The sequence below is a fragment of the Simochromis diagramma genome, unplaced genomic scaffold (genome assembly GCF_900408965.1).
Source record: "Simochromis diagramma unplaced genomic scaffold, fSimDia1.1 OVJJ01000463.1, whole genome shotgun sequence".
Taxonomy (NCBI): Eukaryota; Metazoa; Chordata; class Actinopteri; order Cichliformes; family Cichlidae; genus Simochromis; species Simochromis diagramma.
In genome coordinates this window covers 1,204,944-1,225,970 of record NW_024386941.1, presented here as the reverse complement: position 1 = coordinate 1,225,970, position 21,027 = coordinate 1,204,944, and the positions used below count along the sequence as shown (strand labels likewise).

At 41.0% G+C, this 21,027-nt stretch overlaps 1 protein-coding gene across 3 annotated transcripts in view; it reads left to right on the top strand.

The window, feature by feature from the left end:
* nova2 (NOVA alternative splicing regulator 2) overlaps window positions 1-21,027 on the top strand; it is an 87,091-nt gene that overhangs the window by 49,462 nt on the left and 16,602 nt on the right. For all 3 annotated transcript variants that reach the window (XM_040037765.1, XM_040037764.1, XM_040037766.1), the window contains one exon: window positions 7,411-7,577. In XM_040037765.1, coding sequence (XP_039893699.1) covers window positions 7,411-7,577 — 167 coding nt within the window. The remainder of the gene's footprint in view (window positions 1-7,410; window positions 7,578-21,027) is intronic.

The window sequence follows — 21,027 nt, the reverse complement described above, 5'->3', positions numbered from 1 at the left end:
TCTGTTATTCCTTTCTGATGTTTCCCAAATATTTTTTTTAAATTTTTTTTTTAAGTTTGAAAACTTTCTCCAAACAGGGAACTTCAGGGATCTAGAGAGCTCTCGGGGGATGTTTTTTTTTCAAATGGGTCACTTTGCAGGAAATTACCAGAATATATTTGACAAGTTGTTTCGCACGTTCACCGCACTTGCTGCCGGTTTTCAGCCGAGCTGTGGTGGAAACCAGACTGTTTACGCCTTTAGTGGTTGCTAGAGCTGAAAAACAACATTAATAAACCAAGAAGAAATACGTTTTTTCAGGTCATGGCAGCTGTCTCACTTTTTAAGGAGAATTTTCACATTATGATCTGTACATTTATTAACAGAAAGTATTCCTGGGAGACACAGTTTGCAGCTTCATCTTGTCAAACCTTCCTCCAATCTCTGCCTTAATTTAACATTTGATTCACTAGATCAGGACATTTTATCCACTGAGGACTGACTGAGTTCATACGGATTTACTAAGGCTTTGCTGATCATTTATCATTTATTAATTTGTTGTTTTATTCATTAGAGATTCAGAACAGAATTAAATTGTATAGGCCTAGATTTTGAGGGAAATGCAGGGCATAGGTCCCGCTCATAAGACTTGTACTTGTTTACAAATTGGCTAACTTAATGCCTACTTTTGTTATTTGCTGAAAATGAAATGAACTGATACAGTCAAGAGTCATAAATTAACTGAAAAATAAATTGAAGGCCACTGTTAGAAACTGAACATATTTATTGATGAAGTGAACAGCTGCACATTTAAAGAGCTTACTTTACCAAACAAAGAGGAAAGGATATCGGTTTTCGTGCCGACGCAGGAGGAATGTTAAATGACAAAAATCGATCTACTAGAGGAACAAATATTCAAACGTAATGCAGATTGCTTGAAAGACTTGCATTATGTTCCATTATAGTTTAAATTGCCAGTGGGTGCCTGACTTTAGCACTTTGGTTTATATAAAACCATCTCCACATTAAAATGTTGCAGACAAAGCCACACATTTGTATATGAAAATTCACCAAAATGAGCAAATGAATTGCCTGGCCTCCAGATTTTTACTGTTTTTGTACATTTGGAAGTTTGCAGGAGGCATTTTACAAAACAATAAAAATAGCAAAACTACCCCAGCCTTTACTACATCGTTAAGATCAAATTAGCTCATTTCTGAGAATGCAAGTTAATAGGATCGGAGAGAGGATACTGTCATCTTTCTCGCTTTAATGTTACCGAGGTAGCACATTTTCAACATCTTTGACTTTTAAAGCCACAGGAGCAAGTGTGACATTTCAGTCACCGTGCAAAGTGCCTTCAGCTACAGTAGCGCCAAAGTGGCCGAGTCTCCACCCCCAGCTGGACAAGACTGGACAGAATGAATCATGGCTGCCGGTTGTAGGTTGACCGCTCTGTTTCAATTAACAGACAGAGAGACATCTTTGTTAAGTGGACGCACTGCAAATACATCAGTGTACTCAGTGCAAGCCCACAATACTTACTGCACGGTTATCCTCATCTCATATTCATTACCCTCGTTCAAAGTGTTCTCACTGTAAACAAAGCAAACGTTAAGCGTCTTCCTTCTTCCGTTTTCAGTATTCCAGTAGCAGAGGACATGCGTGTCCCCTCCCACTGCAGGATAGTTTCTTTGATCTCTGTCGTGTTAATGTGGCTGTTATTGTTCTCTTTTTTTTAGCACAGAGGGACATTCTTGTGTCAGTCATCTTACAGTTTAGTATGCATCACCATACTGAGCATACATATGTTGCTGTGAGTCAGAAATCAGAGGAGAAGCAGCTCTCTGTGCTTTCAGTCTGCTTCCTACGGTGCCGCTCTGGTCATCAGGGAGAGGAGGAGGAGGAGGTGGAGGAGGAGGAAGAGAGCAGTGGAGGAAGGAGTGAGTCATGTTAGTTAGACTTTAATAAAAACAACTGCCAGAGTCCACAGCCTGGATCATGATGATGATGATGATGATGATGATGAGTGTTCTGGTGTTGAACGAAATGCTGTTGGGTCACTTGGTCACTGTGGAAATTGCGAGCTGAAGTTCACGTCTGTTATGAATTTCACAGCCTCTTACTTTTCATTTCCAATCACCGTCACCCTCTTCCAGAAGTTAATGCTCCGGGGGATGACCCTTGTCGGGGTTTTGTGTTTTATGGCTGCCGGTTTGTGCTGTGCGACACCAGACTAGTAGCTGCAACCTGTGCAGTAAATTGCATCCAGAAAAACAATTGCCAGTTAGTTAATAGAAATGCCCCACAGCAGCACGAGTGGATAGATTTCATTGCTATTTCGAACGGCATCATTCAGCTGTTGCTGGCACTGTTGCATGTGTTTCATGATAGGAACTGACCAACCTCCTGACCTGAAACTTTGGAGCTTAGTTCTTTGTGTCTCTGATGTGTTTCGTAGGCTGTAACGCTTGCTCCTTTGTGGTTTGCTCCGGTCTATTTATTTGTGCTCTGTTCATAAATCATAAATGTTTGATTTTTGTCATCTTTGCACTCACGTTTTCCAAAACTTGGGGACATTATCTCATTATGAAATGCATTTCAGTGGTGCTGCCTAGCTGTTGTTGCTGTAAGTGTAACTGGTGTTTCTTTTTACTGCTCTTGTTTCAATTATCCGTGCAGCAATGTGAAAAACGTTACCAGCAAGGCCTGACAACACCGCATGAAAGCACCTGCAGTTTTTAAACCATAGTAAGAAAGCACAACTTCACTATGTCCACACTCGTGAATAGCAATGCTATAAATAAGGACTTTATTGTCTTTCTTCCTGCCCTGTGTTCTGTGTCTACGAAATGCCCTTAAAACATTATGTAAACACAGAAGGTTTAACAACATTGAACAGATATTACTTCAGCAGCTGCAGCATGTCAAGTCTGGAAAAAGCTTCCAGCCGTTAAAATGTCAAATGATGAAGTTCGTTTTACAAGGGGAAATGCTCAAGTCATATACAAAGACACACACACAAACACATAGTGATGTTTTTGCACCGGCGTAGAACTGACTGCCAACAGAGCTCGCTCTCTGAGGGATGCATAAATTCTATTATGTTGGTGCTGTTTTGGCATTTGTATGTTGCTCACTGTCTGCGCTTTTCCTGCAGGGAAATAAGACATTGAGACACGAGAATGAGCATGATAATTAAAACGCAAACGGCCCCTTAAAACATGAACATAATCAGCAGCCTTTTCGTGTGTCTCTTCATTTAGCAGCTAAATTAAATTTTTTTAAATATATATATTTTTTTTTTTTCAGTCTTCCTGCTTTGTGAGATAACAACTTCCAGATAAGATGGTAAAATCTGTGTGCACAGTTTAAAGTTTAAAGCTCCATAAGTTTAGATTACACAAAGTCTGCACATGAACTTTGGATAATGTTGGGAGAAATAAGGTCAGGATATCATCTTTCTATCATCTTTTCTGTTCTTATGTTTGTTCTTTGTTCATATGCTGTGTAGCACACAGCAGGCGAGAGCCAGTTCACTTCTCACACACTGTCACTATTGGAGATACTCAATTTGGTTTAGGCGAGGGAGCTGCCCGAGCAGCGCATGCTGGAGCCAGGACGCAGGATGCCTGTTCCCTCACTGTGAATTCACCAGACAATTACCTGCTGATTCTCACACACGCTTAATCGGATAGCATACAGACTTTGTAGCAGGGAGCTGGCAGGTTAATTTCTGATCTGATCGAGTCGGACGTACGCTTTCTTCATGCACGTCTGCCTGGTGATGTCTAGAGTGGTTCAGGGCTGTAGCAGTGTGTGGGAACGGCTTTTGGTTTCTCCTCAGTCTTTCATCAGACAAACTACCTGCTGACAGTCTAATTTATTAACTGGCTGGGAGAAGAACGTGGAACAACCAGAAGACAAAGACATAAATTTATCTCAGGAGCTGAAGACCAAAGAGAAAGAAAACTAAAAACTGTTCAAATAACACAACTCCAAATGGATGCTCTAATTTTTCCACATCTGTTGGATGCATACATTTAATAACTTTACATGAGTGGTAATGTGTCACAGTGATAATGAACCCCATTGCTTCAAATTATGCACCAAGTTTAATGTCAATGCATGAAACAGTTGCTGAGATATGAGCCTACTTCCTGTTTGCTTCACAGCTCGATTCACTGCCTCAAAAGTCAAAAATCCATATATCCTTTTCTTAAAATCCAATATGCTAGAAAGTGAGGAAAGAAAATGTTTAGGCAAAGATGGTGATTAGAGTGCTGTTATACATTAGAGTGCCACACTTGATTATGTGAAATTACTCACAAAAACCAAAAAGTTTATTTTGCTAACACAAAATTGACTCAGGGACTATTTCTTGATTCCAGTCTGGGAAAAAAAGGTGTGCAAGAAATTATAGCAGTGCTTTGGGATCCGCTTGGCCTGCAATGAAAAGCACAATGTGTTTTGTATTAAATGCATATTCACTGATCTCTGTGTGAATATTTTTGTAATGGGACTAAGCAGGTCTTTGTTGGTGCAGCACAGCTGTACGGCAGCTTCAATATGATCTCCAGTGACAGAATGGCCTTTTCTGCTACAGTCTCACACACACACACATGCATGTACCCATATTTACAATCTACACATAAAGACAAACCCACACTCGCACACTCATGCCAAGACAATGGCCTGCTAATCCTTGCTTCTGATTGGACGGGTCCAGATTACCCAGAGGGCACCAGCTGTCAGGGAGAGACGAGGCCCAGTTTCCTCAGTATCGTCACACACGTACACACACAGACACACACTCCGATGGTCATGCCGCTCCGCTCACTGATACTCACTAAAAAGCAGAAAGAAATGTTCACCAACACAACGGTAGCGCCAGGCTACAACTGAGAACTGCCAATGTTTAGCTTGATTTGTTGGCCTGTCGTCACGCTCAAACTGAAGCGTTCAGCTGCTGTCATCAGAGGCTGTTTGTCACTGCTGTCACCAAACTGTAAAAATAGGAATGGGAAGTAATACCGCTGTAAAGCTAACAGGCATTGCAAAGGTTCGGCAAGGCCAGGTAGCCAAATTCTGCAAATGCGTGATGTGCTGTGTGTTTTATTTTTAGTGTCAGTTGTCACAACCTCTTCATCCTGCATGTGCAGCTCTTCATCTGAGGGCTGTCCACTAATTAACATATTCACCCTTTAGAAATGTTTCCTTGTGCAGAATTTTACAAACAAAATCCTAAAAGCACTGAAACAGTCTCTCTTGGCTAAAGAAGCTCTTGTTCGGCTTCCGCAATATGTCATCAGTTCCCAACACCCTTGCACAAATATAGCAGTTTAAAACCCACAATCCCTCCTCTCCAGTGCTGCCACACAGGGCCAAGCTGGGCCAAACCGAGACGGTCCAACAATGCAGGGAGAGGCAAGGGACAGGAAGAGCTAAATGACACGCTGCTGGGCCGAGATAAGAGCAGATCCTACTAAGTACTGGACTCAAGGGGGGAGGGGGAAAGAGAGAGATGAGAGAGGGTGAAGAAATAGGGATAAAGAAAGGGAGATATAGTGAGGGATGGAGGAAGAGAGTGAGGGAGAAAGTGTGTGTGAGGACAAAAAAAAGTAGAAAAAAGAGGAGAGAGTGATAGTAAATGATAGAAAGAAAGAGATTTAGTTTCAGTGCGTTGTTAAAGTGCAGCCGGTCTGAGAGGCTTTGCATTGGCCTAGATTCTCCTCTGTGTCTGTCTGCCCTTCTCTCTGCACACAGCGTGTATTATAGCAATTGTATGCATTTTCATTAGGCAGAAACCTATCTGATTTTCATTGTTCTGCTCCTCCAGCACATTGCTATGAGGTCATCTTGTGCCCCGTGGAGCTTGAGTTCCAGTTTAATAAAAGTTTTTGCTTGCATTATTTTATCAGATTTCATTACAAAAAAGAAGAAAAAGTCATATAGAATTTGTGTTTTTTGTCCGGTCTTATTAATCATCATAATCTTACGCATTGACTCCTCTTTTATTACATCAAGAAACAATACAGTGAAGAGGTAATTCAGTACAGGCTTTTCAATTTAATTTACACTTTAAAATTGCATTACGCTAATAATGTCCATGACATTAATCCTGAACTTGTGCTTTGCGATTCTGTCAAAAGCCATATATAAGTGGGTTTTTTTGTATATTATTACAATTTCTGCAGCTAATCTTTAGCAGATGCAAGCATCATTAAACTGAAGCTAAAAGCTGCATTTTGATTTTCTTCTCCTGCTGAAGTAGTGGAGGGCGAATCCCCCGTGCATCCACAGCTCTGCGTGATGTACTTTGTCCAGCTTATTTGGAGCCGATGCACAGTTTTAATGCACACACACACACATGTGGTGTACACACTGAAGCAGAAGCTTGGAAATTATTACAGCATGTTTGATTTTTTTCTTGTGCCCTGGGGATTAATTTCCTGATTGGACAAAATCCTGGAAACAGACATAAACTGAGCGATGCCGATATGTTCAGAAGAAGGAGAGAGGAAATATGAACCCTGATGTTTTCTGTGAGGTGAAGAATATCATGTTTTACTAGCTTTCGTGGACACTGCGGCTAATTAGCTTTGACTCCGAACAGCTTTCTCTCTTCCTGGCAAATATACAAACGCACGATGTATTAAATCAATACTTTCATTTGTTATTTGTGTAATTACAAGTTTGTAATTAGGTTTTCTGTTGTGTTTTTTAACAGCACCTATACAAAGTTCATTTTTCTCCACTTCGATCTTTTGTTCTATTTCTTGATAGTTGGTGTTTTCACCCCCTCTCTCTCTTTGTTGCTATTTCCCGCTGCTGCTGTGTTATTTCCCAGTGGGGATCATTACAGTTTCCTGCGATCTTTTCTTATCTCACAGTTGTTATTTTTTGAATAGAAGCATGTGCCATGGCTGGTTTTATTTCCATTCAGCAGCATAAAGAAGATGAAAACAGAAAATTCTGAACGTTCAAGTTAAACTGAGAGAGCTGCGTTACATCAAACCTCTACCTGCTCTCTGTGCTTTCCCACCAAGCTGCAGAAACCTCTCTGAAATGCTGAGAAAAAAGCTTGGATACAGTCAGTCATAATTTCAAAAAGATCTTGTAAATATAGGAATCACATTGATAGAAATAACTGCTGACTAAATTATAAGGATTGCCGTCTTCTTCTGCATGTTTCTTGCAGTAGCGCTCAGCTGTGGTGTGCTGCTGCCACCCTGCTTTACAGGCTTGCACAGCACGCTGATTCATAAAAGTACTCAAGAGATTAAAAGTACTCATCTGAATGGTTTCATATCGTGACAAGTGATGATTATTATTTTTCTTTGCTTGAAATGATGGTCACGATACCACTAGCCACCAGTTTAAGCTCACACACTGACCCATCCGTGTGTGTGTTTGTGTGTGTTTGTGTAGGCACAACAGAGCGTGTGTGTCTGATCCAGGGGACTGTGGAGGCACTGAATGGTGTCCATGACTTCATCGCTGAGAAGGTGAGGGAGATGCCTCAGAGCACCCAGAAGACAGAGCCGGTGAGCATCCTGCAGCCGCAGACCACCGTCAACCCGGACCGAGTCAAACAGGTCAGTCTCATTACAGGATGCAAGGAAAGCCAATAAAATACTAATGTTCATGAATTCTTGTTTTCTTTTAAATAACTGTTTATTAGCTGTGTTTGTGTGAGAGGCGGCTGGGTGTGTAAGGTAGGGAGGAGACGAAGTGGTTTCCTTGGTTTTCTCTGGAATGGCGAACTGTGTGTGTGCGTGTTTCTGTGTATGGGCTATGATTTTCTGCCTGAGTAAAGTTGAATGAGGCACAACATGAGGGAAAACAATGATGGCAATACAGATATGTACACGCACAAGGGAGGACGAGAGAGAGCGAGGGAGTAGAGAAAGTAATATTGGAAGGAAATATTTATAAAAAGGTGGAAAGATCAAAAAGAGAGTGAATTAGATGAGATTCGTTGTAATATGCGAACATAAAACAGGCTGCAGTTTATGGGACATGAACACGAACACGTGACATCAACTGCAGGCCTGCCCACCACGCACACACACACGCACACACACACACACACATGCTGACTATGCCAAATCCCTAAATAATCATCCCAACAGGAAATGACTTCCCACTAAGGGAGGAAGTGTGAGCGAGTGTCCAGATCACTCTCTCTCTCTCTCACACACACACACACACACACACACACACACACACACACACACACACACACACACACACACACAGTGTGGGCATGACTTATAGCTAATCTTACTGAGTTATTTCGGGTTCTTATCTCTAACTGTGTGTGTTGTTATATTTTCATAATATTAATTGGCAAAAGAAAAAAAAGTAGTGGGTGCAATCTTTAAATCTAGATGTTCCCAGTTTGACACAGGTATATACAACCAAGCATCTAGCTATGCATTCTACATTTAGGAACATGTGTGAAAGAATGGGTCATCCTAATGAGCTCACTGAATTTACAACAGGCAATTTAAAAGGAAGCCACCTTGCAGCAATCAGTGTGAAATCAGTGTGAAATTCCTTCCCACCTAAATATTCTGTGATTAATTGCATGTGGTGTTACTGCAAAGTGGAAGCATATATGAGCCACAGCAACTCGGCCACAAAGTGGTAAACCACTTAAGGTTACAGAGTGGATTGACCAAGTGCAGAAACGTCACCAGCGCTCTGCTGAATCTGCAACTGCAGAGCTCCAAATCTCCTCTGGCATTAACATCAGCACAAAAACTGTGCGCCAGGAGCTTCGTGGGTTTCCATGACCAAGCAGCTCCTCTAGGTGTAATGCGTAGGTAGCTCAGTGCTTCTGTCCATACAGATTTTAAACCCCTGGACTTTGGTAGTGGTAGAAATATTGCATTCGGTGGTACAGGAATGCATCAAAGGCTTTAACTTAATTTGTGACATTAGGAAGAAACTGTCCATCCACCGAGATCCAGATATGAGAAGACATTTCTAATATAACTTTTGATCACAGTGCATCAGTGTTCATCAAACACATTGCGGCTGATTATTAGGTTAGTGCATTAAAAGCAGGACTGTGGTTTTAGCACATACACCGCTGTTATCGCCCCACACTATATTGTCTGGAGCAGCACTCAAAAGTCAGAAGCAGCACAAGTGTCACCATTTCACTAAGTTGTTGTTTGCCCAGAAACTCTGAGTTCAGTGCTTCGCACAGACTCAGTCCACTGCTGATCGCACAACTAAATGTGAGTGCCAATACCAGCTGTGTAATGGAGGACAATTAGGGTGGCCACATTGATTATGATCCCAATCTGTTTAAGTGATTATCATCATTCTGTCTTCATGATTGGTCTCATTGATTAGTCAAGTCTGGCATTGTTTCCATCTATTGACTCTTCAGGCTTGCCAGACAGTGCATTCAGCCATGCCTGTTGGCACTCACACACACACACACACACACACACACACACACACACACACACACACACACACACACACACACACACACACACACACAATGCACAAGACACTAAAAAGTGTAAACTATATTTAAAAGGCTGTTAAAGCAACCACACATTTAAAAAACTAATCTAAATGTATTATGTGTGCTGCAGAGTGAAAAACTATTTTTATGCCAGAACTTTCTATTTTTCTTCTTCTTCTGCTCTCAGTCCGGGTGTTGCATTAGAGTTGCGTACATTTTCCCTCGTTGTTTGCGATTTCTCATCCTCTGTCATGAGCAGAATTTGGGGGCTGGGGAGGGGAAGGAGCGCTACGCCTTTATAGTTTTGAATAATTACAGTTATCAGACTTTTATACACACAGACACACAACAAAGCCCTCACAGACGGTGTTTTCGCAGAGTGCACAATTCTGAGGTGCCGTTATAAAGAGAGTTTTATGCATAATTAATCAATTCTGGGTGCACACACACTCATACAGAGAATTCTCGAGCCCACACATACCCAGCAGAGTTGAACTCAAACGGGCAAATTGTTCAAAAAGGCTGCTGCGTTTTAAAAGCTGCTGCATGCAGATAACGATGCTGAAGCGCATTAGCACATCTGGTGTTTTGTTTCCCTGTGTCTGAAAAGTTAATTTCATCATTTTAATATATGTAGTACTGGAAAGGCATATTATATGTCGAAAAGTATGCGACACCCATGGGTCATGGTACCTATCTCCTTCCATCCCATTCAGTTAGGAGAGCATAAGTGAGTGAGCCACTGAAGCTGGCCGATAAGACTTGGCTTGTAGTCGGTGCAGCAGTTCAGGAAACTGACAGATGGTCTTACGGCCTGTTAAGTTTTTCCACACCAAACTCAGGTTTCTGTGGCCAGGCAACCATTGCAGGCTCCAGGGAAGTTATTGGGCGAGAAATGGCAAATTATAATTTCTCCACTTCAGTTTTTGCACAGATTGTAGGCGGTTTTGTTACTATTGGACTGACCAAGGTTAGCTGCTTCCAGTTTCCAATCTGAATTATTTATTTAACTCAAGTGTCCTTCTTTCCCTCCGTATACAGTTAGTGTATATGTCCAATTTGCCGCTTGTGCATCATGAGCCTGAGCCGGAGGCTGACCGACAGCTGGGTAATGCTATTTTGGATGATACGAGCAGCCAAAGGGAGACAGGCAGGCTAATAGCTGTTGATATTTAGATACTTATAATAGAGGGTGAATCCCCTGTTGCTCTTTAGGCTATTTATACCATGTTAGAGAGGCAATCAAATGGACTTGGGCAGCATTTGACAATGCACAGATAAAAGACATGTTCTCACACATAGAAGGAGAACACCCTCACTAAAATAGCCTCTTCGGCCATGCCGGATACTCACTGTAAATAAAGAAAAAGTTGAGAAAACTCATAACATGTAAGCAACTTGGTTGATTGGCTGTTTCAGTTTTCTCAACTTTTGCTTTTGTTTGTGCTACGATTTAGTTCTGGTAATTAGAATTTTCTTGTTCAACTAATTACGATATTTCTGTGAGGTTAATAAAACTTTTGTTTTGGCACAGTCCTTTTTCACCAGACTCCCTTCCTGACACAAATCTCCCATTTACCCAGGATTGGCAGCAGCAGTGGGATTACACTAGCTTGTGATCCCACGGCACAATGTTGGGGTTTGTGTTTCCTCCTGTCTGCAAACTGGAGATCTTTTGTGTGTTAGGCAAACACGCTAACTCCTACGCTATTGTAATTTTGCACATTTTTCACATTAACCCCTCAGGGATATCTGGTATGTTTTTGTTGCTATCCTATAACACTATAATAAAAATGAAGAGGATACACAAGGTCATCTAAAACATTATGTGTTTCTATAATGTAAGCGTAAAAACATTTGTCTAACAAGCAAAAGGTTTCTTGTTCTACCTCGTGACTTCCAGGTACGATCACAAGCTAGTGTAGTATCACTTAAGTCCAGATAATTGGGAGGATTACATGTGGTGTAAAAATCAAACAAAAGTTGAACAGTGTATCTTAGTTTCTGTCTTTAAAACTGAAAAAATCAAAGAAAAATACTCATAAATGTAACATGGAAGATAGTTTGTCAGCGATGAGTAACCAAACACACTACAATACACAGCCATACATAAATACACACAAATGCAATGTTGTCCTTAGTAAGATGAGAACTCTTGGTAGATCCTCACAGCATTTTAAAAGCGTGGCTGTCATTGTGCAAACGCTTGTCCGACCCATTGTAGACAAACTCACTTTGACCTGCTGAATGGATCTCATTTACAAACACACTCATACACATGTGCCTCTGAAGGATGACTTGGCGCCCCGTGTAGTGCGGCCGCCGATTGTGTCGACTATTCTGGTTTTGGATAAAATGTCCTCTCCTCCTTCTTCTTGTCGAGGCCACGGCTGTTGTAGCATTTGCTGTTGGCATTTAGTGTTTGACCCCATAGGACTAGCTGGCACAGAAAAAAGAGGGGAGCAGCGTGAGAATTTGAGATATCCGAAGGGTGTCTGTGGGAGGAAAGGAGGAAAAATGTCGGAACAAAAGACTGGGTCAAAGAGGGAAAACAAAAAGTGTGAAAGGAGATGACATAAAGATAGATCGAGAAAGGGAGAAGACAAACAGAGCCAAAAGTGCTAGCCTGACTGGCCGAGTGGGTGACTGAAAGCTGGAAGCAGATCTGAACTCTTGTTAGCCGACAGCTGCAGAGTGGCAGAGAGCTTCAGTGGAATAAGCAGCTGCTGATAGAAAGAAAAACAGCAACAAGAACACCGACAGACAGCACGCCGCACTTCAAGGCCGCATAACGGGACGACAGACCGGGGAGGAAGTGATTTATGAGCTGGGTGAATTCTTTTAATGAGGTCTGAAGTGATGTACAGATGAAGAGAATTTATTGAAGGATTTCATTACCTTTATTATTCATTGCTTGCCTTTGTTTACACCTCCAAATGCACTCTTGTAAAACACCACCATGCCCCTCTTCACACTGTGGCACGTGCTAATGTTACGATGGACAGTGTTGATCCATCTTTAAATAATCATAGATTGTGAGTGCTCTCAACAATCACTCATATATGTTGATGCACAAATATTAAACAAGTTTTTTTTTCTTTAACTTTAACCTACATTAGAAAATGTATCTCATTAGATAAAGTTGGAGTTTCATAGATTACATAGATTACGTTGATCCATTAAGCAAAATAAAGGAAGTTTCTCCTATTTTAAAAGCAAAAGTTTAAGTTATAAGCAACTATTTCCTCCCAGTACAACACAGTTAGGAGATTAGCTCCTCTGCCTTAATGTGCTGTATCTCCAATCACACTTCCACACTTCCACTTGCTATTTTCATTGCATAAAGTGCACTAACTGTGAAAAGTATAGCTACATGAAGTGCATCCAGATGTGTGTGCATATAATTCCCAAACACTTAACTGTTTGGGAATTATACACTTCTCACCCTGTGTGGTTTCTGTGCAGAAGGGGGGTTAGCATCAATCAGTTTTTAAGCTAGTAGGAGGAAGCCATGGTTTTAGCTAGCATTCTGTCACTGATGCTAGACACGCGTTGGTGACGATGGCAGAATTACATCAGGGATTAAATCTACTGTAAGAGTGTTGAAGGACTGTTTGGTGTTCATGTTTATATTTTGAATGAAGATGAATTGCTCAGACGCTTGACAAGTTGTCATGTTGTGAAACTAAAGTTGCTAGCTAGCATCACAGCTACAATCGAATGCTGCAGTGGCCATTACTAGTAAACACAGTTTACTGTCTTAGATTTAAAACATCATTACTCTGTCAAAATTCACCCACCACACTACCAAGTAGGTATATTGTATATAGTCTACCACATGGAAGAGTATTAATTGAAGTATCTGAACTGAGACACAGTACTGGTTAGGTAGCTTAATTTATCCACTTGATTAATTTAATCATTCTTTTGTATCGAAATGCATAATCTTCTGTTTTATGCAACTGTAACTTTAGTGTTAGACTTACAGCTGTAAGATGGATGGGCTTAGATCACAGTGATCTAAATGAAAGGCCATATGCATGTGTCCTCTCGCTGCTACAAGGGCAGTTCATCTGTAAAAGATCATAAGGACAGTGTGTGATAATCTGTGGAGGGATATTGCCCAGAAGGAAAATACGATCCAAGCATTATATAAACGCTGAGATCCACTGAGCATTTATGTAATGTGCCCTCCAAGCAGAGTAGAAAGTAATATCATAACAACTACAGGTCTGTGGAGTCTGCAAGGGATTAGAATTTACCCATCCACCCACCCATCCATCCATTTTCTTAATCACATATCCAGTTAAGAGTTGAAGCAAGCCATGATAAATACTTTATTTATGACCCATTTAAAAGAATCACTGTTGCCATCCCCACTTACACATGTTGGTCACTTTTAGGCAGGTAGATTTGTGAAGGTGGCAACACAGCTCGGGTGTTTTTGTGCTATTTGCTCCTCTCACTATGTGGTTCTAACAGTCTCTCACATTCTGTCGTTTTGCTAAAATTATAACTTGTGGGAGATGACGTTTTAGATTACCAGCAGTTACCTCCTCTTTTTATGTGCATTATTGATTCACTCTTCACACAAAAGCCTTCCTATGCAGACGAATGTAAACATCAGTGATTGTTTAAAGGCAAAGCACCCTGGAGACTCCCCAGACTGCGTTTGTGGGCGATGTAGTAAAGCACCACCTACTTCATATGGCCAGTAAAGCATGCCCTCTCCCCTGTTACTGTTGCATTATGCTGTTTAGATATAAGCAGCCATGTCGGAGCTGTGTCCCCTGTGAGATCATCTGCAAATGGTCTGTGGTTTTGTTGTGGTATTTTTCTGGGGCTATTTTCAGACCAAGCTGGCCTTTATTCAGACTGAAAACAGCAGTAGCCTTTTAACATTGTTATGCTGTAATAACAGCAGCGCTAAAGAGTGAACAGACACACACGCACATGCCTCTACTCGCATCAGCTCCAGTATTTCCAAGCAGCCACTTTGTTTGGTCATTTCCTGTGATCTCTCACCTCCTTTGCAAACACCTGTTTCCTACTTCCTGTTATTGCAGGCCTGCACAGGAAGTGTGCCGTGAATGCGAGGAAAACATGGAAGGCCCCTGGCTCACTTTGAGTCAGATGATAGAGGTGGAGTGTAAGACTCGCAGCTTAGTTGGCAAGAAAGGAATAAGTCAGCTTCAGCCAAACGATGAGTCAAACACACCAACAGTTAGGAAAAGTTCTGTGTTGTTGCTGCTGATCAGTGAATGAATGCATCCGGGATTTTGGCATTATAGGATCGGCCGATCATTTCATCACAAAAAGCTGACCACTCTGTTGGCTACCATGAATGACAAAAGCATTGTGATCATAAAGTGGCGTAAACAGACTCCTGCTCCACAAGATCACATTCTTATTTTGTCAATTAACTTTTTATAAGATTCATTTTTAGCCCTTAAGGTTTTGCCTGAATCTATTGTTAATTCCTCTGGTAACAAACCAAATGGTTTCCTTTTTGTGTACTTCTGCAGGAATTGTTTAGCTCAACTCGACCAGTTGGTGGAACCCAACCCAGTATTTTGTACCTTGGAGGACGTGATTTACCTCATCAGCCTTTTCCTCATGGTAATCAGTAACTGCCCCACCCCTGAAAATAATTTGTGCAAGCTGCTGTTCCTGTTTATAGGTGCATTTCAAAGTTAAGCAGCCTGTAGTGGCTGTGTGAATAAGTGCATATAAATATGTGCTGCTTCCATTACATTTAGATGTGTTTAACATTGTAAAAGGTTCTATTTTTAACCAAACTATGACTTTGTGCTTAAACAAAGACAAAAAGAGAAAACAAAGAGAAGCAAATTCAAGATTTATGGTTAAAAGTTGCTCGTGTTAAACAGACTTTTTCATCGGTTATTTCAGATGTCAGGAACAAACCACTTGGCGAGGTGAGTTGGTTCCTAGGTTTCATTTCAGAGATGTTTAAATCCAGGCTCCCAAAACCCTCCACTGCAGTAAGATCGGGATCGATGTAGGTGTCCCAGATAAGAGGCAGTCGATGTATTCATGTAGGCTGTTAATATATAAAAAATATCTGTCATTGCTTTAGTTTAGGGCTAAATTCAGTCAAAATTCAAGGTGCAGATGTTTTACGCAGGATTTTACACTCTGCGATTTGCTTTCTTACATAACATTTTATCCATTTTTTTTTCTCCCGTCAGTCCTGTAATCTGCAACGTCTGCCTCGCTGCCGAGTCAGCGCGATTACAGGCGCACTCTCTATTTTTCTGTCTCGCTTATCTGCTCCAAAGACAGATGATTGTCTGCGTTTTATTATCTCAGCCCGAAATTCACATTGTACTTCAGGGTGTAGACCACACACACGCAGAGAATTATCAAGTTAGGGTGTGATCTCATTCATTCCTCAGACATATGTGTGTGAATTGATTAAAAAAAGAAAGATGAAGCTTTTTAATAGGTGTGATGTGCTTGCAAAGGAAATATCTCACACATGGAGAAAAGAAGAGAAGGAGGCTTCGTAATGAGTTTGATCTCCCCGTCTCATGTTTTGTCATCTGATTGGTCCGCACACAAACAGACTTGTGGTTTCTCCCCATTTAAAACAATGTTTTTCATTTTCTACATTATCTGTAAGTAGTTGCAGCTAATCCTTCGTCTTCATCTCCAGTGAAGCAAGCTAACGGCGTCTCTGAGTGTATATGCTTCTAAGTTAATCTTCCCCCAGCCAAGAAGCGGTTCATATAACAGCAGACTGAAGCTGGTGTGGAGGAAGAAAAAACCTATCTCTGGGTATGGTCTTGTAATGCTTCTGAGGGGGATTTAATGAATATTTGCAAACTTACCATTCCTCATGTCTAATGATTCCTGAATGCATAACACCATCTTATTCAGATTCTGTTCAGTTAGGTTTAGCTCACTTTCTGTTCAGCGATAGATGATTGCTGCCAAATCTTTATTATTGATCAGGTTGGTGTTTTTATTGTTCATCTGTGATCAAGACGCATCCAAAATGTAAACAAGAGGCTTTAATTCTCCAACATGAACTTTAGAAATATCATACTCTTAGAAAAAATAACACAGGTGGAGAGCATATTGCAAACTCATGTGCTAGAATTAAATAAAACATTTTGAAATATATGAAAAACTTAAGTAGACGGTTTTATTTTATTAATGCAGAAGAATAACAGCACACAGTGTGGATGCTTTGGATTTTGCAGCATCTGTTTTATGACTAAAATTGCACATCAGTAATTCTGCATTATACCTGTTTTGAAGGACAGGATGACAGCCAGGAATAATCCTCCTGCTGCTCAGACACTCCCTTTAAATCCCCTGAAATAAGTCAAAAGCTCCCTTGTCATGACACCCACCCGAATAGCTTAAAAACAAATTAAAAAGACCACATCGGTACATTTTGTATCTACGTTTTTTAACGTGTTGCATTTAAATGTAAGCAAATGGAAATATTTTCAATTTGGTGACCTAACATGCAGTGGGTTTAGGCGAATAAAGAAAAAATGATGCTTAAAACTAACCCCCAAAAACGCTTAATGTCCTTGAAGCAGCTTTATTTTTCTAAAAGCAAGAAAATGTAATGTAATTTTACGTTGCGCACATATTCCCTCTGCGCTTGCACTTGTGATGGCAGTTTCTCGGGAGAGAAACCCTCATCATGGAGCAAGAACAAGACCTGAGGTCTTTGAAAGTTAGATGATGTGGTATACGAGCTATAAATTCATGTGCGTGGGTATGTATAGGAGTCTGTTCTGTATATGCGTCCAAGTTAACATCATGTTCTCTTGCTGTTGGTCATTGTAGCCCAGCTCTTCTGTCATTCTGGTATTTTTAACCTCTAAGGGGGTTTCTGTGCTCCTGGGCGAGCCAGAGAATGAAAGAAGAAAGCCGGTGAGAGCGGTGGAAAAAGAGGGATGACACGGGGAGAGAGAGGTGACTAAGCCTGTGGATCAGTAGGAGGCAGATTAAACTAAAGTCCCCTGCTTAAGACTTCAAAGTTCAAACTGCAGCAGCCTCAACAGTTGTTCGCCGTCCGCTCACATTGCGTGTTTGTGCGCGTGCGCTCATGGGAGATCGCCGAGAACATGCGTGTTTTGTTTTGTTTGTGTGTGCTTGCCTGTCCTTGTTTTTCTCACATGGATATGGATTAAACTGTGAATCGGTGCATGATGATGTGTGTGAGCAGCCGTGTGTGTGTGTGTGTTCATGTTAGCATCCACTGATGACACTGACAAATGGCCTTGTGACCTGGATGGATTGCAACACAACGTTTGTAACACAATGTCATCATTACATCATGACAATCCTACATTTTAATAAGGAACAGGGTGCTAAAATCAGGTAGAGGTTGTGTTGCATTCATAAATGCAACAGAAAGGATAAATGCAAGTGAATTCTTGCAGGGATTTGGATAAATGTACATGTGAAAAGCAGGCGTGCTATTAGATGTTTCTTAATCCTCAGTTGATTTTTTTGTTCCCTGAGTTGTGTTGGTGCTCAAGTAAAAGTCTCAAATAAACAATGCAACCCTGATTTTTCTAAATAAACTTGCACAGACTTTGTTTTCGGCTAATCAGAATGGGAACAGGAGCCTCTTACATCTCAGGAGATTCCAGAGAAACCATTTTGCAGATTTGGTGTTTCATGAAATTTGAACACACACAGGAGGGAATGACTCGAGAAAGGCAGCTGGCCGTAAAAGCTGCGTGTTAATATGTCTGCACATCAAGGTCAAGCCCTAACAAGCTACTGCAGTACATGTGTCTGCGCTAGTCGTTAAGGTTGCTCGTGAAATGAAGCATCGCTCTCTCGGATCGTTACGCTTCGGTGATCCCGGCACCCCTGTTAGCTTATCACTTTGACTTGTCTATGCGAGACAAAAAACAAATACGTACACACATTTGTTGATACGCAAAGTGAAGTGACACGTTTTGATTGATGAAGCAGAGCAAAGCGTTTGTCTCCTTCAGCCTGCCTGCTTAAACACAAGGACGTGGAGACAAGTGGACCATATCGCAGCAAGCAAGAACATCTTTGTAGGGCGTTTAATTATAGTCTGTCAACGTTTCATTAATCTTCTGCATTTTAACAGATTTATTAAAGCACCTAGTACCTACAAAGGTTCCTTCTGGATATAATCACAGTAATATAATATGTTTTATGACAGATCTTAGTAATTATTTGTCCATATATTAAATGGCAAATGTTTGTGAGCTCTTCATTCAGTGTCATTCACCGCTGATGTTTTCTGCAGCACCATCAGCAGATACAAAATACTGAAGGATTCAGTTTAGTGTTTTCTTCTATGTCTTCTACTTTATAATTTATTTTTAATTGTACAGTTATTTGGTTATTTGTACATTAGGTTGGAGACTTATTTCCTGTAACAGATATCCATTGAACATCCAGTGAGTAATGTATAAGGTTTATTGGAGTTTATTGCTTAAAAGCATGAACTGGTGGAAGGAGATTAATGAGAGCAATTAATGTCTATGACTTGTCGAGTTAGGATTTGACCCAGTGTGACAAACTAATCATCCAGAAAAATACCCAAACATCTCTCGTGTTGTTGTTTTGAACTGTGGTAATTGAACTTTTTATTTGAGAGTCCCAACAGTCAGACCCTGAACACGCTCCAAGTTGTTCCTGAATCCAATCATCCCAATATCGATTTGGACTTATCTGTTAAGCTGGCATCCCTGCTGAAGTCAACACTTCGCATCCCTGCTCCTTCAAACTATTTGCATGAGTGTATTCACGAACAGGAGATTGGTTTTGACCTTTGACCTCAGCCCAGCAGCTGCAGCCGTAGGGCGTTCTTGTCAGCAGCTGGATAGAAGCCAGACCTTCCTCTGCTCTGTGGAAGAAAGTTTCTCCCAGCAGATATAAAACTCTTCAAAGAGAAGGGGAAAAAAATCAAATGAAAACAGGAGACGCCTGAGATCAGAAAACATAGAAAAAACTGAAACCTTAACAAAAAGCTTTAAACCTGAGCAGCTAACGGGGGAAATAATGAAAGAGTTGTCACTGTAGGAGAGATTGCCTGCGTGCTGCCAACTGTCACATAATCTTCTTTGTGGCAGCTCTGCAGAAAGGTGCTGGGAGCATGGGATTGTGGGTAGGTAGGAGCTGCCTGGCTGAGTCGGTCATTGGAGCGAGTCAAAGCAACAGCGTCAGCTAAATAAAAGCAGGATGAAGTTGATGATTTCATATTAAAACTGTGTGTGTTTGTGTGTGTGTGGGAGTGGGAGTGAGTTGTGTTTGACCTTGCAAGAAGAGCTTTGCTTTACTGAACACAGAAAATTGAAAGAAATGAACAGTGGAAAATTACAACAGTACAGCACAGCATAAGGAAAGACGCAAAGAGTACACAGCTACACAGCTTTAAGGGACTGACAGAAGTTTTAACGTTTATGAAACCTTAAAAAGGAAAAAGCATCAACAATATGGAAAGAAATAAATGCGAGAAAAGAAAGTGAAGCAAGCGGAGGAGGAGTGGAGACAAATCTAGAACCTCATTAGCAGAGAATCAGTCGGCTATAAAGATGGTAGATGTGATCGGTAGCACCAGGAGGGATGCAGACATCACTGTACACCACTGTTTATCCTCCCACTTCTACACCGACACTCTGTGGATGTGTGTGTGTGAATGTTACAGTGCAGAGTGCAGAGGATGAAAGGGCTCATGAGTAAAATCTTTTCAGCTCCTTCCTCTCTGCAGTTCTCCTGCTGGTTGTCGCTTCATTATTTTATCCCTCATCTTTACTTTCACCCCCACCCGGTTCATCTGCTCACTGCAAAGCAACCATCCGGAGAACGTTGCCCCTGAACAGACACGTCCCGGAACATTTTGGATGTACGGTTAGACCGCTGTATGAAATCTAAGGCAGTGCCAAATAGTGGTATCTTATTTTATTTTTTCAATTTTTTCACAAATCTTTGGCAGCTTAGAGGATATCTGTACAAATGTTTACATCCAAAATTTGACTGTTACTTAACTTATTAGCAGTGGATATTAGCATAATCATCTGTTCAGATTAGAATGAGTGTTTGCAGAGTTTTGACAGTATTTTACACCATGAAGATTTTTCCTGCATCGTGTTAAGAAAGGATCAGATCACGAGTGCGTTTGTTAATCTCACCCTAACCAGAGGCTGCAGAATCATCTCTAACAGCCGTCTTACTGAAAAAGACATTACCCACGGCCTGCCATACCACACCGAAGGAGGATGGCGTAGCCAAGGCGCAGCGCCAGGGTGCTTCTTTGATTTACAACAGTAGCATTTCTGTGTAATGACAGTGAACTGAGTCAGTGTGGAAAAACTTAGGCATATTGTTAAAATTGTGCTTGTTTTTCTCAAGATTCTGCAGGCTGTGAATCATCAGTTTCGTAAATGGGTGATTCCTTAAACTTTGTCGAGCTCCCTTTTATATCAAATTGGGCTGGATGTGGTTAATGAACTAAAATGAGTTTGACATCCCTGGATTAGACTAAAGGAACATTTTAAATCATGGTTACCATAAACAGTTTGACC